Genomic DNA, 26,667 nt, shown 5'->3' on the forward strand with positions numbered 1-26,667 from the left:
CCAACAAGAGTCCATGCTTCCATTTAACACGCTGTCTGGCTGGTTCATCCTAAAAAAAAGTGTGTCACATGCAGCACACAGTATGTGGAGATGAGTGTAATGGAGCAGTGGTTCTCACGCTGTGTTAAGTGGACCAATGGAGGTACTTTAAGTTTGCCCAATTGAATGCCAGATCACTATGGAAAGATCTGTGTAATTATTTCTTGCTCTCAAATTATTCACCAATATTAATGTTCAAAAAGTTTAATTATTATTCCGAAGTAAGTCTGTGTAAGTAATATTTCCAACTCCTACTGTGAAATTCTCAATTTCAGTGGAGTTTTTCTGTCAGTATGTAAAACTGCGAGGGGCAATAAACTGTTACCTTTCCCCTTAAACATCACATAACCAACCTGATTAGACTGAAATTGCTATAATCAATCATGTCAAGGATAAGATAAGATGAAAGTAGTATTCTCCCGACGGGAAATTTCTGTGCAACAATTACAGTAGAGTGGAGAATGAAACAAAGAATTCCCTTTCGTGCAAAAAACCCCAAATCAAAGTACACCGAATGTCAGGTTAAGCCATCTCTGCATGCGTTTCGTCACCCGGAAGACTCCTCTCCATGTAAATTGGGAAAACAGTGAAATCCTATTAATGCTCCATAAGTATCCGTCTCATCATGTAACCTATCTGAGAATCATTATACTGAGGTGCCCCCAGAACATAACCTAATTTCTGTCCTCTGTTGAGACAAAATCCCCCAATCTCTCATTTCTTTATGGTTTGAAATGGCCCAATAGAACCAGAGTCAAACAACATGTGAATGTGAAACAATTCTGCTTTTGCATCATCTTAGAAACCAACCAGAGACAAATAAGTGAAGGAACTCATAACATTCCTGTTTGTTCCCATTATAGTTGCTTAAGGAAAAATAGCTTTGATGTGTCATCCTGATTTAAATGTGTTGTTTTTAAATGTGAAAACACTCTTATTATCCATCCGGTGTGTTATACTCTGACATGTGGCATGACAGCATCTAGCCTTAGATTCTTCCTAGCAACAGGGCTGTCATAGAAAATAGGTCACAGAAGGGCTGTTTTCTGTCTCCCCTAAAAGCCGTTCCTTTCCCTCCACACACACACACACACACACACACACACACACACACACACACACACACACACACACACACACACACACACACACACACACACACACCCTTCCCATGAGATATGCCTGTACAAGAGAAGAACCTACCTGCTGTCATATGGAATCTAATTTGAACATGTGTGATTATCCCAGATGATCCCGGTTGCCATTTTCCAAGGATAATCGCTTCATGTGGGCTTCCAGATGCTTGTTTTTTTGAAAGTGACCTATTTTAAAGGAAATCCCCATTATGTTCTACCTGGGTGCCTGAACTGTAAGCAGGAAGCCAGTGTGATGACAAATGATGGAGTAAAGTTTGTTTCTAAATTAGGAGGAAGTAAATTACAGATCCAACTTTGGGACTTTGGGACTCATGAATCAGTCCTGTGTGAAGTGTTCGCTTATTCACCTCGGAGGAATGCCCTGGGTTTGTTTACCTATAAATATTGAAGATAGGGGTGTCTGACTATTCCGTATTCAGAATGGACTGCACTCTCTAACTGCCAGCTTGACCTGTGAGAGAAAGAGTACAAAGCCTTTCATCAGCATAGAATCACGGGTCGACGCCCTCAGCCAGACTTATGAATAAATACAGTATTTTAGTCTGGGTGTGTGTGAGTCATTAGTCCCTGTTCAGACTGTGTGGGCCCAGCTTCTGTCTTCATCCAGTGGAGGAGCTGCATTCACGTACTTCCAAATCTAAAAATGGTTGCTTTGGCACAGGGTTGAGACTATCACACCATGCCTTTCCTCACCTGGCACAGTCTCCTCACACCCATACCTCTTATGAATCATTGTTCTATAGCCACTGCGGTCTATGGTGCCAAAATTGTACCGAGCCAGGCCAAGACGACTGCCTGCATCCTTCTGCATCTCTCTCACAGTCTCTCAGTTGTGGCCCTGCTCCAAAGGATGCATGGGGTGTGCTGGTTACCGGCTGTTGGGCTGGAGGATCATGTGCCTCACCTCTCAGGTCTTCACAAGTCTCAGGTTGGAGCCCAAAGGCACCTCTACTAGAAAGCATGTGGGGTTAGTATGTATGTATTGCAACATTGTTCATTTTTGCCTTAATATAGCAATTGGCTCAATGTAACAGGCATGGCATACAGCAGCATAAACTGCTTATGTTAGGCTCAGAACTTACCAATCGCCCCACCCCAGTGGCGCAGGATGGCAGTGGGATGCTCATTAGGGAAACATTGTTGTTATAGGTCAGCCAGGTCAGTGGGAGTTGATGCTTTTGAATAGGAAATCAAGAGAAACAGACCAGTTATATGGTTTCACTAAGGGTTTTATTGTGTTCATCTGCCAAGTCTGCTCAGACTCAGAACAAAGGCATCTTTAAGACGGCTCTGATGGGTGATCGGCTGTATGATGAGTGTCCAAGCCTAAGAGCTCAGGCCAGCAGTCACATGGCATTACTCTTACGCTGATAACGTGTGTGTGTGTGTGTGTGTGTGTGTGTGTGTGTGTGTGTGTGTGTGTGTGTGTGCCTAGTTCATTTTATCTGGGACAGAAACTCTGAGGCTTTCTGGGACACACTGCGACTGTTACATGCTCAGCTCTCACTTTCATCACATATCAACTCCCATCTCCTCCAAGTGTTGCGTCCAGTATCAGCACTCCTGCCAGCTCATCCTGGGCACAGCCGTCCACTTGGCCTCCTTTTATAGTCGCCCATTACTCTGGTGGAGACGAGTCAGAGTGGGGCCGGGAGCCAGGGGCAAGCACATCAAAATACCTCACGTCTAATGCTTCCTCCATTGTGATTGCTGCTAACGAGGCCCATAGTCCACTATTGAGGGATGTGCTGTAAGTGTATGTGTGTGTGTGTTTCTGGAAAAGGATACATAGACTTTGATTATTGTGTCTATCTGGTTATCGATCTGTCATTGGAAGTAAGCGTGGGAATCTGTCAGAGGGTTCTACTCTCCACTTCCACTCCTCTCTAACTGTATTGGTCCGATCTAAATGTTGCAAATCCTCCTCAGCAGCATGCAAAGGGAGTGGATACTGCGTGTGAATGCAAAACAAAGTGTGTTTCCGTTCTTTAAACACACCTCAAACATTGGTATGCACATCATGTAGGTCTGCAAGACACTGGCACGGACCTGTCAGAAGGAAACAAATCCTGTTTCTTTTTGTGACAAATGATTCATGATGAACTAGCCTGAGGATGGAGAGCGTTCTGAAAGCCCCGGCCTGTATTCCACTACGTGTGGAACCAGTGGGATGATGTGAAAGGGTGACAGGTCGGGAAATGAATACACAGGGCGGATATGCAGGGATTGTATTGTATTCATCTCTGCTGGGCCGAATGGAAAGAGGGATAGATTAAGTGAAAAATGTGGGGATTATGGGGATTATGGGATGAATGACGATCTTCCCTCAATCCGTTGAGAGACCGATTTGTTCTAAAATAGTTTGGCACACTGTCCCAACATGAGTACAAGTGCTATTTAGTTTCCAGAGATGAAAGCAAACGTGTTTTGATCATTCAATTTGGAGGAGATTGCAGAGATTCAGCTTCAGTTCAGGACTTCAGTCTGCTGAACTTTAAATGAGTCTTGATTTGCTTCTTTCTTAGCTAGTGCAATGACACCGATGTGCAGATTAATTCACTTTCTATTGCGTCAGTCTTTTTGATTACAAAGCTTTCCCCAGTCGATCCATAATGAACGATAGCAGTGTGCCTATAGGGACGTTTAGCTCCTGGTTCCTTGGTTCAAAGGGTCTAATTGTTCCAGTTGTTTCCTTTACACTCAGTTGCCGGGCAGCTTTCTCGTTTTCGCACCCTATGAAACTCTCCTTTTTACATACAGGCTCATAAAATCTGCCTTGTAACTCCTCTGTAGCTCCAACAAACCCACCACCCACCCACCCACCCACCCACCACCAGAGCCTGGGGTGCTCCTTCCTCTGCCCCCCCACTGGCCTCCCGGTTTCTGTCACCCCACTCTGTGCCTGGGTTGTTGCTCAACTCCACTGCTTCCTCTTGTTTTTCCCCCCTGCCATGCCATCGGCCACCTTTTGATACCGCACGTCCCCTCTACTCCCCCTTCTTTTGCTTACCGCTCCCCTCTCTTCCTCCTCCTCCTCCTCCTCCTCTCTTTTCTCCCACACAGCAACAGAGGCCTCAGTGTGCAGGGTTGACAGGGGCGAGTGGCAGCGGGGTGGGGCGGGGGGGCGTGTGAAGGGGATTGAAAACAGGGGAAGAGAAGAGCAAAAGCCTGCAACAAAAGCCCTGGTAGGAGGTGTGTGTGTCTTGCCTGTGTGTGTGTGTGAGTGTATTAATGACATCATGGTCCTGGAAGCCATTAACTCCAGTGTATTTTTCCTATTCTGTGACTTGGCAGGACACAGTTGGTGATTCCTGATGTCATTGGCTTCTTTTGTGTCCTTCAAAGTGGATGAAACTGATATTGGCTTTTGCGGAGATTCTTTCATTTTGACCACAGTGACAATCAACTCTGATCACTCTTTGGCAGCATGCAAACTTGTGTTCAATTTGAAGACACCTCAAGTGTTTGGAATGCAGATTAAAGCCAAAGGAATGCGTGTAAAAGCTGTAGCTGTGTTTCCTCGGCCTCCGCTGTCGTGGTTTTATTGAGGTTCCGCTGGTCTTTAGTCTCATAACGCAGCAAACCAGACGACCCATTCAGAGCCGTGCAGTGATGTCAGCTATGTGCCGGCAGCTCTCACCAATCTCTGGGGTGTTTGTGTGTGAGAATGTGGGGGGTTGCACTCAGGAATGCTTTCTCTCTCCGTCTTACCCTTGGTCTCTCTTCCGATCTCTCCACATTTGTTGTTGTTGTTAAAATTTCTCCTTCTCTCAAACTATTTCTACAATGAAGCATTTTTGTGTGTTGCTCGAATGGTTGAAACACACGCATTAAACACCTTTTATGTGCGTGTTTGTGTACCCGGGGCACACAGCCAGGCCCCTCTGTGAACAGCCCCTCTTTTGTGGACACAGGAAGTGTTTGGTGACGGTCACTGAGATTTCCAGCCCAAGCATTCAGAAAAGCACAACCAGCATACAAACAACTACAGAATACATGTATTCACTTTAAAACAACTCTGTTAAAGGCAATACATCTATTCAACAATGTTCAGAATAAATATTGATGCACTTCAAGTAACAGACATTGCTTTTCCATCGTATAAGTCGATTTACTCCGACTTGTAAATGCTCCTATTAAGTATTCTGCATATGCAATTTCTCACAAAGCCGACTTCCTGTGATAAACCCATTAAACCACGACTATTATATTATATTCAGCACAATAGCACAATACAGATTCCATCCACTCTTTGTTGGACATTTGCATATAAATGAGAAATGCAGGCGCAAGATATAAAGGCTGCATTTATAGTTATTTTATTATTAGAAAATGTTCATCAAAGTAGCCACAATGATGCAGTATACAAATGTCAACATGTTTCTTGTTCTTATAATATACTGCCATAAAAATAAATACATTACAGGAATCAACATATTTTACATCTCTGCAACTGTTAAATATACATCAAAAATCCATTACTGAATCGCATCATCTCATCGCATGCTCCTTGGCTTTAAAATCTGTAATCTGTTTTTTAAGCTCCACTAAAGAACAGCTATAACTAACAAATAGGCTTTAAGCATGTAATTGCATGAAGCATGAAGATGTGATACACACTGGCACAGTTTAGTGTGTGGGTGGGTGTGGGTGTGGGGGTGTGTGTGTGGGTGTGTGGGTGTGTTTTGACATGCTTGCGTGCCAGTCTCAGAGCCGCACCTCTCGCAGGGCTCAGAGACCAGTCGCACCACATCAAACACCACAGCTGCAGGAACTAAAGAGCTAAAGATACGCAGTTTATGCCATCATTCGTTTCCAGAAACTTCAGCCAGCCGAGTTAACTGTAAGACTATTAAGTGGGTTTCAACATGTTGCTGAAAGTCTCATGGCCCCAGAGAAGATGTGTCCTTCTTAAGATCTTGTATCCATGTGTGATTTAGACGTCAGGGTTATAATTCATTCTCCTGCAGCAGAGAAAAAAAAACATGGAACCAACATGATTGTGTTTCAGCAAGAGACTGGCTTTGTGTTAGGTTCTTGATCACAGTATTGATGTTCCTCACATGTGTGTATTACGTGATGTTAGAGTGGAGGAATGTTGACGCTGATTGGCTGAGAGCTGCCGTTTTGGGGATTTGAGCTTTAGCTGTCACTCATACTGCTTGTAACTTTGTTCATTCTTTCAGGTACAGAAACCATTCAGATATTTTTCAGGCTTTCGCACATTCTTTCAGGCACTTGTTCATCATTGGGCAAAACCTTTCAGCAACCGAATTACAGCGCAACGTCTCCAGGAAATGCATCTAGTTAACATTTATAGTATATTTTCAAAATTGAGTTTACAAGCAGTTTGGGCACGTCTGCAGCCATGAACCAAAGCTCTTCATGAGTACTGTATATGCAGACCTGTGGAAAACCTACCCAAACCCCATAAGCATGAATAGATGAGATGCCGCCGATAGAAACTTCAGTACAATCAGACACAAAGAGAAATGGAACACTAACACTAGCAGCAGCGTGATACTCTAACAATTACTGAGCAGCTTGAAACTCTGTTGGGATCCACCATCTGCTGAGACCTCTAGTGTGAACCTCAAGCTTTGCAACCTCTCTTTCTATGGCGTAACCCTCTTTCATCTTTCCATCCATCCAGGTAGCCGTCCAACAGTACAGTATGTGGCATCGCTGTCTGAGCTGCCTCAGGCCCTGCAGTCCTACTACACCCAAGGCTACATCCTGACTGCCCTGCACCCCATCATCCTCTCTGTAGGCCGAAACCGCTCGCTGCCCTTCAGCCTGATCTACCGGGCCATCCTGGCTCGTCCCAGACCAAGGTACGTGTAGACATAGAACGTACCCCAATCCCTTTCTAAGCCTTAACCTCTCCATAGCTCTGACACGTAGCAAGTAACCTCTGTGCCTCCAGGCCTTTACACCAATGGCTCCGGTACTTTCTACTAAATAGATGAATGATAGATGAGGTCAGCTGCATATTTAATGTGGAGCCTTGGTAGGAGGTCACACTGGCGTGGCATGTAGAGGGCTACCGGGGGTGGTTTGATTTTGGCACAGTCCCTGCAGCTGTACTGGGATTCACCCAACAACAGTGGATCCACCAGCAGCCAATGAAATCACAGTAACTCTGGGATTGACGATTTGATAGGCTGAGGTATTGAAACTATGATGACTTTTAGGAGCCTAAGGTGGTAGGGGTGGGTTTAGGACTTGACTGCAGTTTTAATATGCTTAATTAATACTCAACTAGAAAGCACTCAGAGTACCTCCGCCAAGGCTGCACACTAAATACTTAATGGGATGTCTTCATATTGAAAAGGTGATTTGAACTGCTGATTTGTAAAATTGTTTAAACGGCAGCTGGTAGCCATTTCACGCTGAGCCTTTAAATCATTTATGGATGGGAGTCTGCAGCCTCTGAGGCAATTACAGGTGAACTTTGACCTCCCTGCACTGGTTACAGACCGGGCAGCTCCCTATTGACCTGAACAGGGCTGTTAAAAACTGTTACTGCAGAGGTTTGACTTGCCATCTGACACATGTTTGTGTGTGTGTGTGTGTTCCAGTAAGGACACGGTTTCCATGTATCACAATGTGCCCATGTTAAGGGTGGAGGAGTGGCCGTTACCTGGAGAGTCGCTGACCGGCGACACGGTCAGAGCGCTCATCGACAGGGTAAGACATCGGGTCTTTACCACAGTTTTCGGAAAAAGGGGGAATTTGGATTCCAAAAAGTACTGACTGAAGTCTGACATTACAGCTGAGAGCCAGTTGTAGGACATTCTGCCTTTACACTGACACTTACATTACAGCACTACAGGGTAGCTGTAATGTACTTGATACACTGTGCTGTTTGTCCCGAGGATGATGAGGCTGATTCACATTCCTCTGCTTGAATGGGGCGATTTCTGTGTTCCTTAAAATCTGAGTTCACAACATGTGACATCCCAGTTTAAATGCAGACAAAAGCTGAACCCTTGGGTGTTGGTTGTCTTTAAAATAATACAGTACACCTTTTTATAAACTAAAGAATGGGGAAGTGTTTTATAGACATGAACTGTGCAAATGTCTTTTTACACATTGACAGTTTGATAGTACTCTCATGACATAAGTGAGTTTGCTGTTAGGTTTATATTGTGTTGGTGTTTCTGGCAGGTGAACAGCAGCGCACGCGGAGGCGTTCGATTCGTCGGCTCGGTCCTGCAGCAGGTGAGCGGGGTCAGCAACGGAAGGGTGCACAGCCCAAAGAGGGGCTGTCGCTCCCCCCCACGCACTCCACCTCGTACACCGCCTGAAGACCAAGAGCTGGAGGAGAACACCTACAGCCCCGGTGAGACGCTCTGCTCTTCTCCTCACAGCTGTCCTCTGTCTCTCTCTGTTGGCGTCTCCCAAACTGTTTTATGTTTTAACAGGATGTGACCAAGAGATGCTATTGGAATAATTGGACCATCTTACTGACTTTATGACTACATATAGACCTGATCTGCTTCTGCACCTATGCATCCTATGGGTCTCACTACCTCTCTCTTCTCCTTTGCCATCCTCTCACTACAGACCTCCGGTTGTTGGTCTTCTTCCATTCCTGGGCTCCTGGCTGCGCTCCTCTGGACTCACTGGCCTGTCAGTACCATCAGGGGGCGCTCTCCATGCGGGTTTCCAGGAAGGGACATGTAGTTAGCGCCCTGGAGGCTGATTGGCTGGAGCTGACCGCCGCCTACTACCGCAAAGGCTGGTCCCTGGTGGACTCCTTTGTCTACTGGGACACACCTAAAGGTACTTGGGCACCCAGTCCTCTGAACAGATCCAGCTCTGATCTCCGTGTCTTTAATAGCTAAACTGGCACAAGGGACTTCAAATCCTATTGAGTTTATTCGCTTCTCTTTACTTCCACGTCTTACAGCATTATGCCTTTTTAATCAAAAGTTCAGATTCACATACACAAGTGCACGTACAGTGATCAGTCACTTCCTGTTTTGGCTTTTCCCTCCCACTGCATCTATATTTGGACATGTCTTCCTGACCTTCGAGACCTTACTTCCTGTTCCACTGGAGGCTGGCAGACGTCCACATCATCTGTAGACATCTGCGGTCTGGAGTTGATAGAAATGAACCGGCACCACTGGCATCCACACACACAGGCTGTAAAACTGCTCTCACACGCTCTCCCAGCTGCTCACACACACATATGTTAGCCTACTTCTAATAACTAGGCCACAGCTTTCCTAATGACTTTCTCTCCTTGACCTGTTCCTTGCCAGATTCAATTCCTTTTTACTGCCTGGAATTGTTTAACAGAGATTGGATAATTCTATTCTCCAGGTGAGCCCTGTGAACCAACGGCATATAGTCATGATGTTGTTAGATTAAATAACGCTTTGTATGTTTCAGGCGAGCCCGTCCCCAGATCCCTGGAGGGACTGTTTGTGTACGAAGAGAGAAGCACCTCCCCTCCTGCCAATGACACCATCGTGGTCGAGCAGTGGACTGTCATTGAGGTCAGTTCGGAATTCTGTGTGTGTGTGTGTGTGTGCAATCTGCCTCTCTCTTTAATTGGGAAGATTAACCTAAAAATGAATGTTACAACAATAAATCTACACTACTGAGACTTCTGCCGCCACTGTTTCACTGGGGATTTGTGACATTTGAATTGCGGTGGCCGGTGTTTTAAAAACAGTGTAGTGGCTTAGTTAACCCCTTAAATCCATCCGTTCATTTTCCCACTGTGTGTCTGAGTAGTAAAGGCGTGACCTCCTGCTCACTGTGACCTCCTGCTCATTGTGAGGAGACCAAGGTGTTCCCAGGCTGCATGAGATGTATAATCCCCCCCTAGTGTATTCTGTGTGTGTGTGTGTGTGTGTGTGTGTGTGTGTGTCCCCTGGTCGCCTCCCCTGTCAACCTGCCTCCCCAGGGGTCGTTGTAATCAGGGGATTAGATGCCGGAACAGCAGTCAGGACAGTTTAGTCATTACGTCTTAATCGAGATGTTAAACTAACCCTGATGTTTGCATTATATATCAAGGGCTCCAATGTGAAAACAGACTACGGGCCTCTCCTTCACACTCTGGCTGAGTTTGGCTGGCTGCTTACATGTGTGTTACCCACTCCCATCATCCGACACGACAGGTATGCACTACCTACCACCACTTTATCCATTTATGTTGCTATTTCCTTTATTTTGTCACCCATCTGTTTGTTCAATTGGTTAAATTCTTTTGTGTGTTTGTGTTTGTGTAGCGATGGGAACTTGGCCACAAAGCAGGTGGTGTTTCTCCAGAGGCCCGTCCGAAGCCCTGCAGCAGGACAACAGAGGAACCAGGTGAGAAGATGTGAGATTTTTGTATGTTGGTTACATAAGGGACAAAGATGACAGCGAATGGACAAATCCGCCTCTGTCTACCACAAATCTCCTTCCAACGATGATGAAGAAAAGCTATTTATCTGACAACACTGCACCCTGTGGGACAAAGTTGAAATTGCACTTTACTGGCACTACAAGCTGTGGCTCAGGATGTCATGGCCAGACTCCCATCCCACCTCTCTGTCTCTGACCTGTCTGTCTCTCCTCCTGTCCGCAGGCTGCGTCCGTGTTCAGCGATGTGTCCGGTCGTTCCGTGAGTCGCTCTGTGGCCGGACCCGTCCCCCCCGACGAGCTGTCCCCTACTGCAGGGGGCATCGGAGGCTTCCCGGTGTTCGGAGGAGGCTACCCCAGTGCCCTGTCCCACCTGGAGGAAGGTGGCTTTGAGCAAGAGGAGGGGAAGGCTGAGGTCACTTGTATGTAACGCAGGGAAACAGATGGATGCCTGACCGACGTCGCAACATTCACACTGGACTCAAGTAGAGGATTCAAACGTTCTTGGAATACTGGGGAAAGAGGATCCAGGAAGAAAAAGTGGAAACTCAGGATGATGGCACAGACTGCAGATCATTCCCCGTCACATTTTAACCCCTTGTTGTAACAAACGCCATCATGTACATGAACTCAGCACTTTTTCTTGTTTTTAAACGAAGCCATAATAAGTAGGAGGAGGAAGTGGATCTGTATTCACGCTTGTTTATAGATTAGTTGAGAAATGGAACACGGGAGTCCCATCGCTCAGTAAGTCATGTTTGGGTGGTTGCCAGCCTCTGGGGTCACTTTACATACACAATAGGTATTCTTCATTTAGTTGTTTTGGATTCTTCTCGCTAGCTTTCCAAAATACTGACACATATTCAACAAGGGAGAAGAGTTCTTTAGGTTTCTTTTCTCCCCTCATTCCTCTGCTTTTTTCCTGACCCGACAAGATGTCATATCACCTCTCCGCCGACTCCTCTCTCAGTGACACAGGTCAGAAATTGCTTCTTCCTCCTCACCTATAAACGGAGGGAGGATGTGAGTATCTTGGGGGTTTTGATAATAACCAGGCTGTGCAGCATGTAGCCACATCATGTACGTTACCCTCTCTGGGCTCAGTGAAGGTGCTGGCTGCCTGGAATGTTGCGTTTGTACAGGTGTTTTTTCTCTGAGGCAGGTCCTGAGAATTTTACATGCAGTCCTGTGGAATCACAGCGAGGTGCTATCAGTCAATTTTTCGGGAGTTGTAACCTCGGATTTTTTTTTCATTTCAATGATTTTAATTGAATGGATCCAACTAAGCTGCTGCCAAACAAAGGAGCCCACGTGTACTCCTGTTGTTACATCTGATTGGTGCTACTTTATAACAGGGTTTCAGTCAAGGACGTCCTGGAAAAAGCATCAACTTTTTGGGAATTATATTGTTTAAGATGCGGAAAAGTCAGTGTTTGTAATCTTGACGAGTTAAAACAATGAAGATAGTATTCCTTGAAATCCAGTAACTGTTGCAAGATGTTGTGTCACAGTTCCTGCGGTTGCGTAACTTCATGGCATCGTGTGCTTTTGGAATTTAATTGACAAGTGTAGAAACCCTGTTATAACGGCTCTGGATATATTAATGGCTTTTCAGTATTATCTAAAATGTTCCTCAACGCTACAATAGCTGGTAAGTATTTATAAGAATGGTACTGGCAGCTCGTGTGTTTTTGTTGTGTAATGGATGATTGAGTCTTATGAAATGATTACTACAGTATTATGTAATGCAGAAGAAAGGGAGACGAAGGCTGAGAAACTGTAGATATCTTAGATGTTTGTTTTTGCAGCAGACAGTGACTCTCAGATGCATGTTCTTATTTAGATCCACCACCCAGTTTTTCCATCATGTTTTAAATGGATATTTTTGAGTCTCCATCAGAAACTAAATGTCAGTATTAAACCTTCCAATCCTTCCTTTTTCGGAGAGTCGCGTGTTTTGCGTCCTTTATCATTGATGCTTTGTGTTCCACTCGGACGCTTGCATGTATAAAACAAAAAAACAAAACAAAGAAATCCACACAACCATCTGAATAATAGGTCTTTTTTTTTTTAATAACAGACATCATGAAAATGTCAACAGTAATAAAATTTTAGTTCATTAAAAAAAAGTGGGTTGGACAGACAAGGCTCCTCCCACAAAATAACTTAATGAGGGGGAGGGTAAAAATAAAGGGAGGTTGTGCTCCGACACGGAAATGTAGCCAATATTCCATCCATCCGTCCCTCTTTGTTCATCAGAAATCATTAAAGCAGTCGGAGCAAAGCGTTTAACAACACAGCTTCTACCCAACTGGTCAAAGTTACTTTTTTTTTATGCCAAAGGAAAAAAAATAGGAATATTAGACACATTTACAAAATAGTAAAACAGGGGCGTGTCACAAAGCAGGATCAGTTTAGCCGACAGAGACCTTCCTAACAACTCCAGAGAGAGAACGTCTGACTGCTAGTACACAAACACGGCTAGAGTTTCTTTGTTCACTACCACACAGAGCACACTTACATTATGTTTTTAATAGCATCGTTTGTTTTTTTTTCACGTCAGCAGGCTAATTTTTAGTGATCCGTATCATGAGATAAAGCCCCCCCTCAAAAAAACAAAAAACAGGCTGGAAGGCAAACAGAAGCAAATAGAGAACAGAAGCAGACACAAATAAAAAGTGAAGCACCGTCAAAAACATGATAGTAAATGAACAGACGTGGGACTGGGGGGTTTATATACAAAAGGGGGGGGGGGGGGGGGGGGGGGGGGGGGGGGGGTGGCTGTCTGTGTGTGCCTTTTGTCAACAACTCACCTCACCATGATTACGTAAGATTTGCAAAAGAATAAAGAAAACTTTCCCTATCAAGAGTAGTGTGAGAGCACTGTTCTGTCCGGAGTCGCAGTGTTGCGGACAGTGCGACTGAGCGGCGGACAGAGCGGCGGTTAATGGGATAGAAAATCTCTCCTACTGCACACCATCCTCCCGGTTCTACCCTTTCTTCCTTTAAGACAAGACAGGTGACTAAGGAAGAGGGACATGGACAGTGTTACTAGACAGGAGCCTTAATACACTGTAGTGTGTATGAGAGTGTGTGTGTGCGCTGTATATGCAGATGGGTGAACGTGTAAGATGTTGTGTATTTGTCAATGTATGTGTGTCTCTGTGTATATGTGTGTGTGTGTGTGTGTGTGTGTCTCCCTTATGGCAGCAGATGCGTCTTAGGCCTCGCTCTCCCCAGCTGATGAGGTGTTCTGGACCTCCTCCTCCAGAATGGGCACGATCAGGTTGTCCTTGGACATCAGGTTGTATTTCATCACAAAGCGGGTGAACCGGTGACACAGGAAGGTTTCGTTCTGAACGGTGCAGACATGGCAGAAGGTTTTAGACACTGCTGTGATGTCCTACACAACTCTTTAGTCTTGCTTTTAGCGATTTGTGTTCACTGGGAAATGCTCCAAAAGTCGTCACACATATTAGCATTTAAGTGGAGAAGAGAAGGATCAATCAACAGTTGTCCCACATTAATCGTCCCACAGATGTTGCTCCGAACAAACCTACCTCATACTTGTCAAATATCTGACGGTGGTGGAAATAGGCGTGAGAGAATATCCTATAGATGCGGCGGCACACGGAGCCCAGTTTGGCGACCGACGACTCCTTGATGCTCACCCTGAGAACGACATCAGACAGCGTGGAGGATCGTTCGCAGCGATACGTCGGCCACATTCATAAGCAATGTCAGCTGTGACGCCGAATTAACAACTGACCTGCTCGGGAAATATTTGTTGCTGTTGAGAAGGCAGGCAGCTCCGTCCAGCGTGTGCCTGGTGTAATCGATGGCAGGGCACTGTGGGAAATTATGATGAGGCAATATTGCTTTACATTACAATGATTTCAAAATAGACAAATGATACAGCAAAGGAGTGAGGTGGAGTGAGTGATCCACAGGCTGGACTTGCCTCTTTGGGTGTCTTGTGGGCAGCACATAGAAAGATCCACTGCTCTGTGGCTGTCATCTGGGTGCAGGTGTCAGGGTGGCACTCACTCTGGAGAGGAGGAGGAGGAGGAGAAGAAGAGTCACTACAGTGTCCTTATATGGCGTTACATGTCAAAATCAACAAGTCTTTAAACCTAGGTCTGAATTTCAAGACATCTCGCATTCTGAAATGAAAGCAATCCTAAAATGGGACGATTTAAACACAGCTTCATCTGTACGTCACACACACGTACCTGCAGTTTGACCGCTAGTCCATTCAGCTCCAAGCAGAACTGCCTACAACAGAAGAAGCACAACGTGAGCCAGTGATCCCGGCCGTCAGGTCGGATCAGTCGCACGCTGCCTTAACGTACCTGAGGTGCTCGTACTTCCACACCCCTTCATCCTGACCCTCTGGAGGTTCAAGGATCTTGTCGATATTGGAGCAATCCGATCGGATGTTTTGCTGAATGTACTGAAGAGGGAGACATGACACACTTTTGGTGATGACCCTTACATTGATACAGCATCATTCAAGCCCTCAATGCATACTTCCTAAAGCACTAACACACCACTATGAAGATACTGTACACCAAGTGTCACAAGCTCCATACACTGATTTTGCTGACACCCTGAAATGTGCATTTAGGGTTGTTAATAATTAATAATTGGTGATTGATTTTAAGAATTCTATCAATGAACAGCATTTTGTTGATGTACGTTGTTTGAAATTCAATCATCCTCTCTGCAGACAACAACAAAAACCAGTGTATTTCATTTCTATAGCACTCTGTTGCTGTCATTTGACACACACACACACACACACACACACACACACACACACACACACACACACACACACACACACACACACACACACACACACACACACACACACACACACACGACCTTTAGTGACACTTGGTACATGTTGTATATTGTGTGTGACCGAAGCTGAACATGGATTTGGGAGTGAAAAGTTTCCTCACGCCCACACACACTGTCACACACACACACACACACACCCATGTAACGCGACAGCCCACCTGTTGGACAGCCAGCGTGCTGTCCATCTCCTCAAAGGATTCATCCGGCCAGTTGTAGAAATCCTAAATATGGAGGAAGGACACATTTAGTCCACAGCCGAGGGTCAAACACACACGCATACACATACACACACTGACGTACACCGACACGAACCCCTGTATGTATGATCCAGCAGAGTCACGTTCTGACGGAGAAAACAACACAGCCAACAGTTTGGTGACGACAGAGGCGCCATAAGCTGTCTAAAGTCACGAGTAGGCGCTTCAGTCTGGAGGCGAATTTCACTCGACTGAGGTCTTAATGAAGTTATGTTACTAAGTCTTCATTTAAGTCAATTGCTCTATGCTAATGCTAACATTAGCCGTGATGTGACTGCTTTCAAAAACGGAAATAGCCAATGAGCCTCTTAACTAAACTAACCTCTCTTCCCCAAGTGTGGAAATAAAGCATTACATTGATAATACTAGAGATCAAATTTATGTTAAATACAAGTGTCGTTATCTCCGTAATTCAAAAATAACATTACTCCAGGAAGTAGACGGAGGAGCAGTTATCGTTAGCTTAGCTGCTTGTTTCCAGGTCAGGGCCTTCCTATATGTTGTCTACGACCGAATTGTTGACAAAACACGACCGGTAGATACGTAAATGAGTGGAGCCGTCAGCGCACACGGCGTTTGGGTCGTTCAGAGCATTTTTCAAACGTTCCCGGTGTGAGAAAACGCACCTTCGCCTTGGTTCCAGGCCGATTCCTCCTGAGAACTGCAGTACCCTCCGCCATGACCATCTCGACAGAATACCCGGATGTTTGTCAAGCGCTCTGATATATATGAACGCAGGTCAGCGGCTCACACACTCACACACACGCACACACAAACAAGTATGTTTTAACACTTAAAATGCTCTATAATAACATGTGAAATAGTATTTTACTAACTGAACATGTTTTCATTGAAGAATATAATTATTTTTCCATTATACATTGATAGTTGCTGGATTTATTAGGATTTATGATACTGTATTTGTCAAATTCAATGAAATCGCACGGTTTGAAATGCTTCTTTCGCCACTCTGACATGTGTAACACAACACACACATGCTTTGCACAGAAGAAGCAATGCTCACAGGCAAACCGGCAGCTCTCCAACTGCCAGTCCACTCTCTTCGTCCATACGGGGACTCGAACCGGCGACACTCCGGTTCCCAAGCTGAGCTACTGCCGCCCCATAGTAGATTATATTTGGGGAAACCGACATTTTCAAAGTTTAAGATTCACGTTATATGTGAAATATTATGGCTGATGTATGAAGATCCTTCTTGGCACCACTCTTAGGCAGTTTGAAATCTTGAAAGCTTTGATATAAATGTAATACCTATATCATATTATTTTGAGATTGTACAATTGATACTGTTAGATATGTTACAGTAGTTTGAATTATTCTAGTTATTATTATTATTATTATAGTTTTGATGTATCTGAACTACAGAAGAATAATTCTGTTCAGGCAAACATTCTAATTGATGTTAGATTATGTTACGTAATAAAGCGAGTCTGAGTGTACCGTTTATTTTCTCCCTTATAATTTAGAAGTTTCATTACATTACGATCATTTGGCAGACGCTTTTATCCAAAGCAACTTACATTACTTTAGTTGTTTACTTTAGTTTCCATGAGATAAAATGGACTGATACCAAACTCTTGCCAAGAACTGTCAAAGTATGGCACCGGATGTAAACAAATATAAATGTGGTATTGAATAGCATGATTTTGATTCCCCTACCCACATCCTGGAAACTGATTTTATTTTATACGTACACAGACTGGGTGTGTTGTTCATACACACAGACAGTTTCATCTTAGTTTACTTCTTTTAAGTGTGAATATCTTCAGACGTGATTACTATGCAGTCATTGGTCCTGGTCCAGAGCAGCATTTGTATGAGCTTAGTCAGGCTGAAGTATAAAGCCGTTTAAGTTACCATGGCGATCAGAAGAAAAGCTAAATATTGTCTTCGATAAGTACAATAGAAAGCATTTTTTAACTGATCAACTTATTACTTCCGAGGTAAAAGGTAGACACACACTTCTGACAAATGCAGATAAACTTTTAGAAATGAATTAAAATCAGAGTATGTGGATTCATCTGTAAATCCCTAGATTTCCCAAATATACAGTACTTAGTAATTATCAGTTTTCAAGAACAATGCAATCAAGAAACGGGAACATTGGACAAGTTTACTTTTATTATTGTAACAAAATGTGATTAGAATTATTTACAATTGCAATAACGTAGAAAACAAAAAGATGAAGGAGGCAACTGCATGACTAGAGGGGCGACACTGAACATGTTCCACAGAAACTCATTCTACGTATTTGCCAAGGATGTCGGCGTCTCTGAACAGGAAGTAGTCCTGAGGAAAAAAATAAGAAAGATAGATATTAAGCCAAGTACAAAAGGAAATAGGTTTGACAAGATGAAGCAGACAAGCCAGCTATATACTGCACCTTATCCTCCAGAATGACTTTAGTTCCACCATACTCTGGTAGGAGGACCTTCTCCCCGACCTTCACACTAACTGGCTGGATGTCTCCTTTCTGAAGAGCAAAACACAGACAAATGGATAATGATGCCGATTCCTTAAAGCCAGTATAGTCTACAGAACACCAAATTCTTCACAGCAGCTCTATGTGTGCATGTAGTGTTTCCCTCTAAATGTGCGGTGCAGAAGCTGATTGAGAGCTTACCTGATTGGCAGATCCAGGTCCTACTGCCACCACGGTGGCCTGCAGCACCTTTCCCTGGGCCTTCTCTGGCAGCATGATGCCCCCTTTTGTTACCGTCTCTGCAATCAAGCGCTCCACCAGCACCCGGTCAAACATGGGAAGGAATTTTCTGAAGGCCTGTAAATGATAAGAGGAGGGGGGAGGTCAGTAACAACCAAATATGACAGCTAGAGGGCAGTCTTGCATGGATTTTATAAGACTAAATGGCCTTGGATGACACAAAAACCCATGAGGATTTTGCAGGCACAGAGAATGCTCATTGCCTAATAGAACATTTTCGGACTTTTCCCACATATTGTTAGAGAAACGTCTACAAGCCCAAGAATTAGTCAATCAGTCACCACATATGAAAATGATTCTAGCCTAGATAGAGGAATGATTCATGAAGAGAGAGACACACACAGCTACAGAGTTAAACTTGAGTCAGCTTCTACAAATGAGCAGCTAGTTTAGAGGCACAGCCGTTGCACTGTCAATCAGCATTCCACTGAGTGTAATTAAGGGCACCGTCCCTTTAATAAGTTACATCTGAAGTCAAACGTTCAAGAATGAGAGGGGACATGAGAGAGGGGGATGGGTACAATTGAGTCCAGCAGCTGCCAACAGTCTGACTAACAGATGTACCAATCGACCTTGGGTGAAGGTTGTCTGAGGAAGACATAGTTGGGGGAGGAGGGGTGGAGAGAGGGATAGCCCTGTGTGTAGCAGGAGGAGGTGGGGTTTCACTCAGGCAGGGACAAGGACAGCTCACCTACTGATAAGGCTGCTAGATAACAAGAGCCCTGGGGAACATTCTGGAATCGGAGGTTTCCTGCTCAGTTGTTAAACAAACATTACACTAATGACCCCATGACGGATTGTAAAACATACAACTGTCTTGCTTTTTAACATCACAAGATAAAAGTCAGGGTCCATGTAGCCGTTTTAACACAGAATGTGCAGTCTGTAGCTGGGGCCTTGTACAGATGTCAGCTCAGTGTAAAGTAGTATCAAGCAACCAAGCATACTGGGGCCTACAACGAACACGCTATTACGTCATGTTCTTTTATCTTATATATTCTCACATGTATTGTCCATGTGTATCATATTCATATTGATAAAAGTCGCTGTTTTAACTGTCCGATTCCATTTCACTGCGAGATATAAGATGAGCTTTAGCTCAAATTTGGGGTAAATCTAACCGTTAAGTAACTTCATGCGACCATAACCTAAATGTTCTGCATAAAAACGAAGGATGTGAGGGAGGAACACGGTCACTGCTGTAATTGGGCAATGAGGTACGGTGAGGTCACGCTTACGTAGCGGAAGCCGGAAGCGGCTGAATGGAGCATCTTTCACGACGAGCAAGGACATTCATATTACATATTACAGTGTGCCCCCAAAAACCCCATTACATTGTGAAGAGTAATCAAATTTAAGCCATATAAATGCGAGATAACCTCAGGTAACCACGCCGACATCAGTGCAGGAACACTGGACGCGAATGACCCCTTCACTCATTCACACATGCATTGATAAAGATCGTTAAACTACACATCTAAGTCACTCCGTGTGCATCGATCCGTCTAATCACGGTTGATTTGAAACTACTAGATATGCTGCAGGTACCATCGCTACTATGACAGATATAACATGCTGCGTTCACGACACCTGCGTGATCGAGCTAACCGGCTGCTGCGACACTTTGAATGATGCGGTTACTGCATCAGACGCAGCCACATGACTCCATTACACCACTTCTTCTTGTAATTTGGGGTTGTTATAGTTTGACCTTGTCATTTAATGGCCAAGGTAGCTAACACAGCATTAGCTTCTAACGATAAGCAGCCAGGTCCCGTGAATAATCGCCTGTAATTTGTAAACTCAGTTTTGTATATAAGCTTTTAGATGAGCTGTTTCTCTTTTATATAGCTAATAACGGGTTTAAGCAGATGTCTTACCATTTCTGTATGAGGCAGATGTGTAGTGTGGAAGTGAACGCCGGAGTCCTCGTGAGCGTGGAAAAGACACTAACTGCTCCACGTGAAGAAATATCCAGAACGACCTTGCGCATGCGCACAGAGCCCCCCTAACTTCACGGTCCACCTTTCGTCCAAGAAAAATTGCATTTCACACAACGCCATCAGCTCAAAGTCTGTATAATGTCAAAAGAACAATTGCCACACAACAGTACACAAGGAGCTTTAATAATTATTATGGGTTAATTCACTTTATCACGTAATATCAGATGGAGCAATGTTGCACAATGTCAATGTCAACTTTGACCTCCATTTTTTCTACCAATAACACTTCCGAAGTTTCTGGAACCAGTCCGCCCCGGAACGAGAATGAATAATAAGAAATCAAAATATTTATTTAAATGGGCGCTAATTCACTGACGTCTTTTTCGTATTTCAGTTAGAGTTTACTACTGTAGGTTACTTATTAATTAGCGTCACAGTAAGAATCATTTTAGCTATGTTTTAGACAAATATTTATGTAATTCATGTTCAGGGGTCATCCAGTAAATTACCCGGATGTGATAGGCCATGTGCAGTCCTGTCTCAGCGGCTCGTCTGTCCTGTACCACACCGCTCAATCCGCTCTCCAGTTAGCATCCTGCGATTCAGACGTCTCACTCCAAGCCTACAACCTGCAGGTTAGTACGGACACTTTAACAATAACCCCCCTTATACTCTGTAACATGTGCTCTCACTGTCGTACTAACATTTATTTTTGACGCGAGGGTTTTGTGTCAGCCAAAATTCAGCACAGCAATTTGTGGGAATGGTAGCTTTAGTTCCAAGCTAACAGATGGGGTTCCCCTCTTGACTCTGATGCAAGGACACAGGTGAGATTGTCACTCAGTTCACCTGGAGTTCATTGGGTGCATAATGTTACCAGACTGACCTGTGTGGCTATATCGAAGTCACGTTCTGCTTCACGCTTGTCCACCTTTTTATTCTGGACTTTTAACACGGTTATATTTGTCAGTATTGTCTAACGAGTGTTCGCCTGTAAGTGATGTAACAGCTGTTCACCGTGTGGCACTAATGTGAAGCAGGGATGAGCACTGAGGAGTTCGGTCGGTCGTTAGTTCCGCACACGCTTTTCCCAATTTGACCTTGTGACGCACGACCTGAAGAACACACGTGGGGGGGAATGAGTGTGTGAGCGTGTGTGGGGATGGATTTCATAAAACGATCGCGATCTATTTATCCATACGGGTATTATGAGTAAAAATGGAAAACTACGATTTTATAATCACATTTTATAGGCACGTGTGTGAGGTTTAGTGCTCAGGGGCCTTGAAGATGTAACAGCGGGTGTCTGTGTCGTGACCAAATGAGTTGATTGGATGTCATGTGTAGCAGTAAAACATGTCCAGCAAATGCATTTAAGAACGGCGATTTACCGGTTAGGATCCAGTCTAATCCGGTTATGGTTGTTTATTAATCTATTGAAGCCAATGCAAACTTCCACTATGACATGCCTGGCTTCAGTATCATTTCTTTTTGGATATAGAAGAGTGTAGAACAGAACATTTAGTGTTGACTTTGACACCTATACAATGACAGATTGATTCTTAGTGCTCAGAACATGACAATGTTTCCACCCACTGTATGAAGGTGGACATCAACACAACAAAAATGGCGATGTAAACATAATGTAGTTATATTTTAGGTGTGCCTATGTAACAGTAGTGATTGTGCATTAATCCAGAGGATCTATGACCGCCCAAAACTGGATTTTCATTCATTCGCCCGTTCAATGCAGTAACGCTTACCATTTGTGGCCACTAGGGGGCGGAGTTAACTATCTATCCCATGAAGAAAACTTATAAGAATGCAGAACAGCAGGCCGAGGCAAAGTTTCAAGTCTGCTGTGCCAAATAGTTTCACCCAACACATGGCATACATCTGTGTTTTTCTATGTGACGTTGATGTTCAGGAGCAATTACAATTTGACATCTTTAGTTCAAGGCTGTGGTCATTAATGCTGTCTCAGGCACTTTGGGTTAATGTTTCCTCTGTGTGTTTTCTCTGTTGTAGAGATGTTTCGTTTACCTTCAGTCATGAAGCAGGTGAGGCCTGTGTGCAGGGCTCTGGCCCCACACCTCACACGAGGCTACGCAAAGGAAGTCAAGTTTGGAGCTGATGCTCGTGCCCTCATGCTGCAGGGAGTGGATCTGCTGGCTGATACTGTGGCCGTCACTATGGGCCCTAAGGTACTTGTATTTAGATTTTGGTACTTGCTAGGTACATTGGCTAGGTAACTACTAGGGTCACAAATAAGCTCATTTTTGTTCGTGATTGCATATCCATAAACGAAAACTCATTTGCCTATGTAGGCTTAAAAGTCCAAATCCAAAGGCATTCCATTTGGAGAGTTGAAACACTGTTGATAAAAACATTTGTTTCCACTTTCTACCTCTTTCAGGGTCGCACTGTCATCATCGAGCAGAGCTGGGGCAGCCCCAAGGTCACCAAAGATGGTGTTACAGTAGCTAAAAGCATTGATCTGAAGGACAAGTACAAGAACATCGGTGCCAAGCTGGTGCAAGATGTGGCCAACAACACCAACGAGGAGGCTGGTGACGGCACTACTACTGCCACAGTGCTGGCACGCGCCATTGCAAAGGAGGGCTTTGATACCATCAGCAAGGGAGCCAACCCTGTCGAGATCCGCCGTGGTGTCATGCTGGCTGTAGAAACTGTCATCAATGAGCTGAAGGCGCTCTCCAAACCAGTTACAACCCCCGAGGAGATCGCACAGGTAAACATCAGAAGTACAGGATGAAGATAATTGTTACTCACTAAAATGAATAAATGATTTAGACTTGAAACTTGTGAAGGAGTCAAATGCAGGTCCTAGTAAAGTGTGGTGCCAGTACAGACAGGACAAACCGAATAATACTGTAACAATGTGATGCCCTCTTTGTTACAGGTTGCTACCATTTCAGCCAATGGAGATGTAGAGATTGGAACCGTCATATCCAATGCAATGAAGAGAGTGGGCCGCAAGGGAGTCATCACAGTCAAGGTAGAAAACACATTTGTTTACGGCATGAAATATTGATGAATTCAAGTGAACCTAGTCTAACTGTCACTAGTCTGTTGCACTTGTTTGTCAGTGTGAATCACTGTACATTCTTTACATATTAGGATGGAAAGACTCTGCACGATGAGCTGGAGATTATTGAAGGGATGAAGTTTGATCGTGGATACATCTCCCCTTACTTCATCAACACTGCCAAAGGTCAGTTTGCTCATAATTCCATTTGTTCTCCATAGTGTCCACGTTTCACCTCAAACCCCTCCTCACTCTTCCTGAGCTCCTATGTTGAACCTTTTGTACCACCTCCTGTTCTACCAGGCCAGAAGTGTGAGTTCCAGGATGCCTACGTGCTGCTGAGTGAGAAGAAGATCTCCAGTGTCCAGAGCATCGTGCCAGCCCTGGAGCTCGCCAACCAGCACCGCAAACCGCTGGTCATTGTGGCTGAAGATGTGGATGGAGAGGCACTCAGCACTCTGGTTCTCAACAGGTACGTTCAGGTTTGCTCTTCAGTCTAACAGCATCAGTTAACACGTGGAAAACTGATTTGATTTTGGCCTCAGATGAAATATTTCTAATATTTCATTGTAATTTGCAGGCTGAAGGTGGGACTCCAGGTGGTGGCAGTCAAGGCTCCAGGCTTTGGAGACAACAGGAAGAATCAGCTGAGGGACATGGCCGTTTCCACAGGGGGCACTGTAAGTCCACTGTTTACTCACATAGAAGTCATTAACACTCGAGAGCAGACGACAGCAGACTCACTTGTTCTCGCCTCTCCAGGTGTTTGGAGAAGAAGCAATGGGCTTGGCCCTGGAAGACATTCAGGCTCACGACTTTGGCAAAGTTGGTGAGGTGCAGGTGACAAAAGACGACACTCTGCTGCTGAAGGGAGGTGGCAGCCCAGCTGAAATTGAGAAGCGTGCCAACGAGATCGTCGAGCAGTTGGAGAGCACGACCAGCGACTATGAGAAGGAGAAACTCAACGAGCGGCTGGCCAAGCTGTCTGATGGCGTGGCTGTGCTAAAGGTGCGTGATGGCGCCAAGGAATTTCAAGATGGTGCCCTAGTCTTGGTAATTATAACTCCCCTCTAGACAAGTAAAGATTTAAAGACCCCCCCTTCTTTCCATTTCAGATCGGAGGAACAAGTGATGTGGAGGTGAATGAGAAGAAGGACCGTGTGACAGACGCTCTGAACGCCACAAGGGCAGCAGTGGAGGAGGGCATCGTACCCGGCGGTGGCTGCGCCCTGCTGCGCTGCATCCCGTCTCTCGACACCATTACCCCTGCTAACGCTGACCAAAAGATTGGTAAGTAAATAACTTCATAGAGATTCATGGCCCTTATATCCAAGTCAGTGTTAGTAGTTTCTAAGCGTGTCGATCTCATGCAGGCGTGGACATCATCAGACGAGCTCTCCGTATTCCTGCCATGACCATCGCTAAGAACGCTGGTGTGGACGGTTCACTAGTGGTGGAGAAGATCCTGCAGGGAGGGGCTGAACTGGGCTATGATGCCATGCTGGGAGAGTACGTCAACATGGTGGAGAAAGGCATCATTGACCCCACCAAGGTACAGGACTCTTTCATTTCAGATCAGTAGTTGATCTAGCAACCACAACCAATCAGATTTAGTCTAAAGGTGGCTGGTTTGAGAACTTGGATTTGTCCGAACAGCAACTGATGTCTGACGTAGTATAGTAATAGTAATAAGACTGTCAGCTTTGACTTACACCTACAGAATTTATTTGAAACCATCAGGTGGCAGTATGATGTGACAAATCCTGCTCATCTGACACTACCGTTGTCCCTTCATGTGTAGGTGGTGAGGACGGCGTTGCTCGACGCTGCAGGAGTGGCCTCCCTGCTCTCCACCGCCGAGGCGGTCGTCACAGAGATACCCAAGGAGGAGAAGGAGATGCCCGGAGGAGGAATGGGCGGCATGGGAGGCATGGGAGGCATGGGAGGTGGTATGGGCTTCTAAGCCAATCCTCCCCGAAGTGTTGTACAGACTCATAGGCAGAGCGGTTGCGGGGGGCGGCTGAGGAGCAAACAATCCTCCCAGATCCTGCAACCCTCTCCACCCATGTTTGCCTACACTAACTGACTGGCATTGAGTGAAGCCGGAGCTGTTGAAGGTTCATGACCCGACGACTTGGCACAATCCTGCCTCCTCCCTCCACGTTCATGTTTCTGGAGGAGCCAGTGTCACCTTCTGCTGCATTCACCCGGGCTACCCCAGTGCTTGGATGAGCGCCCATCAAACTACATCACAACCCTGTTTACGCTTCTGCCCTCCTGACCCAGTGGCCCCCATTCAGTGACACATAGTTTATAAAAGAACAAGAATTATTCAAATGCTGATGATGCCATTTTGAGCTCTGTAAAAGAGGTAGTCGCATGGTGTCTGGTATATAAAGAAACTAACTCGGTGTACTCAATGATCCTCTGTGTAGACGTTTCCTCCTGTGGACATTTTAATTCGTCACTGCAGGAAAAGCACTGATAAAATGTAAAGTCACGGCTGCATTCCATTTAGCTACATGCTGAGCTCCACCACAATATTCCACTCATTGCTCACAATTTCAATAAATGGTCGATGTCAAAGCCCTGTGCTAATATTGATACGCAAGTGGGTGAGTTTTGACATCAATCATTCTTGAGGGAATGGTGATTTTACCAATAATAACTGGAGCAGCTGTGGACAAAGTGTTTTATCTGGTGGCCTTGGAAGTGATTTCACAAACGGATGTCTTATTAATGTGAGTTTCAGTTCTGTCAAGTTCTCATATTGTTGTTAGAAGTGATGTGAGCTTTGTGTCCAAGCCACACTATGACACGTTCACATGCAAAATGGAATGCAGCCATTGTTAATGTCAATAGTTACTGTGCTGATGGGTTAAACTATCTGCAGGGTGAAATGTTTATCTACAAGGAGGCGTGAACAAGAACAGAAGAATAGCTTAGGAATCTGTCAATGTTTTGTTTCGCTGTTTTGTTAATTATGTTTAATTATTTTTTATATGTCATGGTTCAGCCCAGCTAATACAAGGTGGGTTAAAACTTCAATTCCTCATTTGATTTAAATAAACAAGTTTTCTTACGCTGCGTGAGTGTTTTCTATGACTCTCTCTGTAAAGTCACGTTTGTTGCACATTGTTCTGTATTTGTCTGATACACATTGACCCCTACAGATTCTATCCAGCAACCCTATTATCAGATAACCTGGCCACCCAAACGAACCATGGCTCATTTACAGACATGTTGGACC

At 44.7% G+C, this 26,667-nt stretch overlaps 3 protein-coding genes across 5 annotated transcripts in view; 2 read left to right on the plus strand and 1 right to left on the minus strand.

Moving 5' to 3' along the window:
- Positions 1-12,586, plus strand: part of rftn2 (raftlin family member 2) — a 13,374-nt gene extending 788 nt beyond the window's left edge. The window contains exons 2-9 of the mRNA XM_076155595.1: positions 6,850-7,030; positions 7,778-7,886; positions 8,367-8,541; positions 8,766-8,984; positions 9,600-9,706; positions 10,230-10,333; positions 10,445-10,526; positions 10,786-12,586. Coding sequence (XP_076011710.1) covers positions 6,850-7,030; positions 7,778-7,886; positions 8,367-8,541; positions 8,766-8,984; positions 9,600-9,706; positions 10,230-10,333; positions 10,445-10,526; positions 10,786-10,989 — 1,181 coding nt within the window. The 3' untranslated portion in view covers positions 10,990-12,586. The remainder of the gene's footprint in view (positions 1-6,849; positions 7,031-7,777; positions 7,887-8,366; positions 8,542-8,765; positions 8,985-9,599; positions 9,707-10,229; positions 10,334-10,444; positions 10,527-10,785) is intronic.
- A 25-nt stretch (positions 12,587-12,611) lies between these two features.
- On the minus strand, positions 12,612-20,432 carry LOC143004592 (MOB-like protein phocein). 3 transcript variants are annotated; one of them, XM_076155625.1, is made up of 9 exons: positions 20,306-20,432; positions 18,327-18,482; positions 15,584-15,646; positions 14,912-15,012; positions 14,792-14,834; positions 14,521-14,607; positions 14,329-14,408; positions 14,120-14,231; positions 12,612-13,914 (listed from the first exon to the last, which is right to left on the minus strand). In XM_076155625.1, the coding sequence occupies exons 1-9, from the start codon at positions 20,306-20,308 to the stop codon at positions 13,780-13,782; spliced, it is 780 nt and encodes a 259-aa protein (XP_076011740.1). In that variant the 5' UTR covers positions 20,309-20,432; the 3' UTR covers positions 12,612-13,779. The 3 variants fall into 3 exon arrangements, with proteins under 3 accessions (XP_076011740.1, XP_076011722.1, XP_076011731.1); XM_076155607.1 differs by lacking the exons at positions 18,327-18,482; positions 20,306-20,432 and adding an exon at positions 16,309-16,398; XM_076155616.1 differs by lacking the exons at positions 12,612-13,914; positions 14,120-14,231; positions 14,329-14,408; ... (2 more) ...; positions 14,912-15,012; positions 15,584-15,646 and adding exons at positions 17,805-17,992; positions 18,087-18,176.
- A 449-nt stretch (positions 20,433-20,881) lies between these two features.
- Positions 20,882-26,504, plus strand: hspd1 (heat shock 60 protein 1). Its single transcript, XM_076155581.1, has 11 exons — positions 20,882-21,003; positions 22,397-22,572; positions 22,785-23,120; positions 23,292-23,387; positions 23,510-23,603; positions 23,721-23,889; positions 23,998-24,097; positions 24,180-24,425; positions 24,533-24,707; positions 24,791-24,969; positions 25,219-26,504. Exons 2-11 carry the CDS (start codon positions 22,399-22,401, stop codon positions 25,378-25,380), a joined length of 1,731 nt encoding a protein of 576 aa, XP_076011696.1. The 5' UTR covers positions 20,882-21,003; positions 22,397-22,398; the 3' UTR covers positions 25,381-26,504.
- Positions 26,505-26,667: the final 163 nt, after the last annotated feature.

This window comes from Genypterus blacodes, unplaced genomic scaffold (genome assembly GCF_046128005.1).
Source record: "Genypterus blacodes isolate CSIRO-AG114 ecotype Tasmania unplaced genomic scaffold, CSIRO-AGI_Gbla_v1 ptg000008l_1, whole genome shotgun sequence".
Classification (NCBI taxonomy): Eukaryota; Metazoa; Chordata; class Actinopteri; order Ophidiiformes; family Ophidiidae; genus Genypterus; species Genypterus blacodes.

What these genes read in the sequence shown, in the direction of transcription:
- LOC143004592 (XM_076155625.1), bottom strand. An exon ending in CCCACAAGACACCCAAAGAG is followed by an intron (nt 14,409 to 14,520) that starts GCAAGTCCAGCC and finishes AATTTCCCACAG; the next exon opens with TGCCCTGCCATCGATTACAC. An exon ending in AGATATTTGACAAGTATGAG is followed by an intron (nt 13,915 to 14,119) that starts GTAGGTTTGTTC and finishes TGCACCGTTCAG; the next exon opens with AACGAAACCTTCCTGTGTCA.
- hspd1 (XM_076155581.1), top strand. Translation starts at nt 22,399, where the DNA reads ATGTTTCGTTTACCTTCAGTCATGAAGCAGGTGAGGCCTGTGTGCAGG. An exon ending in AGCACTCTGGTTCTCAACAG is followed by an intron (nt 23,890 to 23,997) that starts GTACGTTCAGGT and finishes TGTAATTTGCAG; the next exon opens with GCTGAAGGTGGGACTCCAGG. An exon ending in ATGGCGTGGCTGTGCTAAAG is followed by an intron (nt 24,426 to 24,532) that starts GTGCGTGATGGC and finishes TTTCCATTTCAG; the next exon opens with ATCGGAGGAACAAGTGATGT.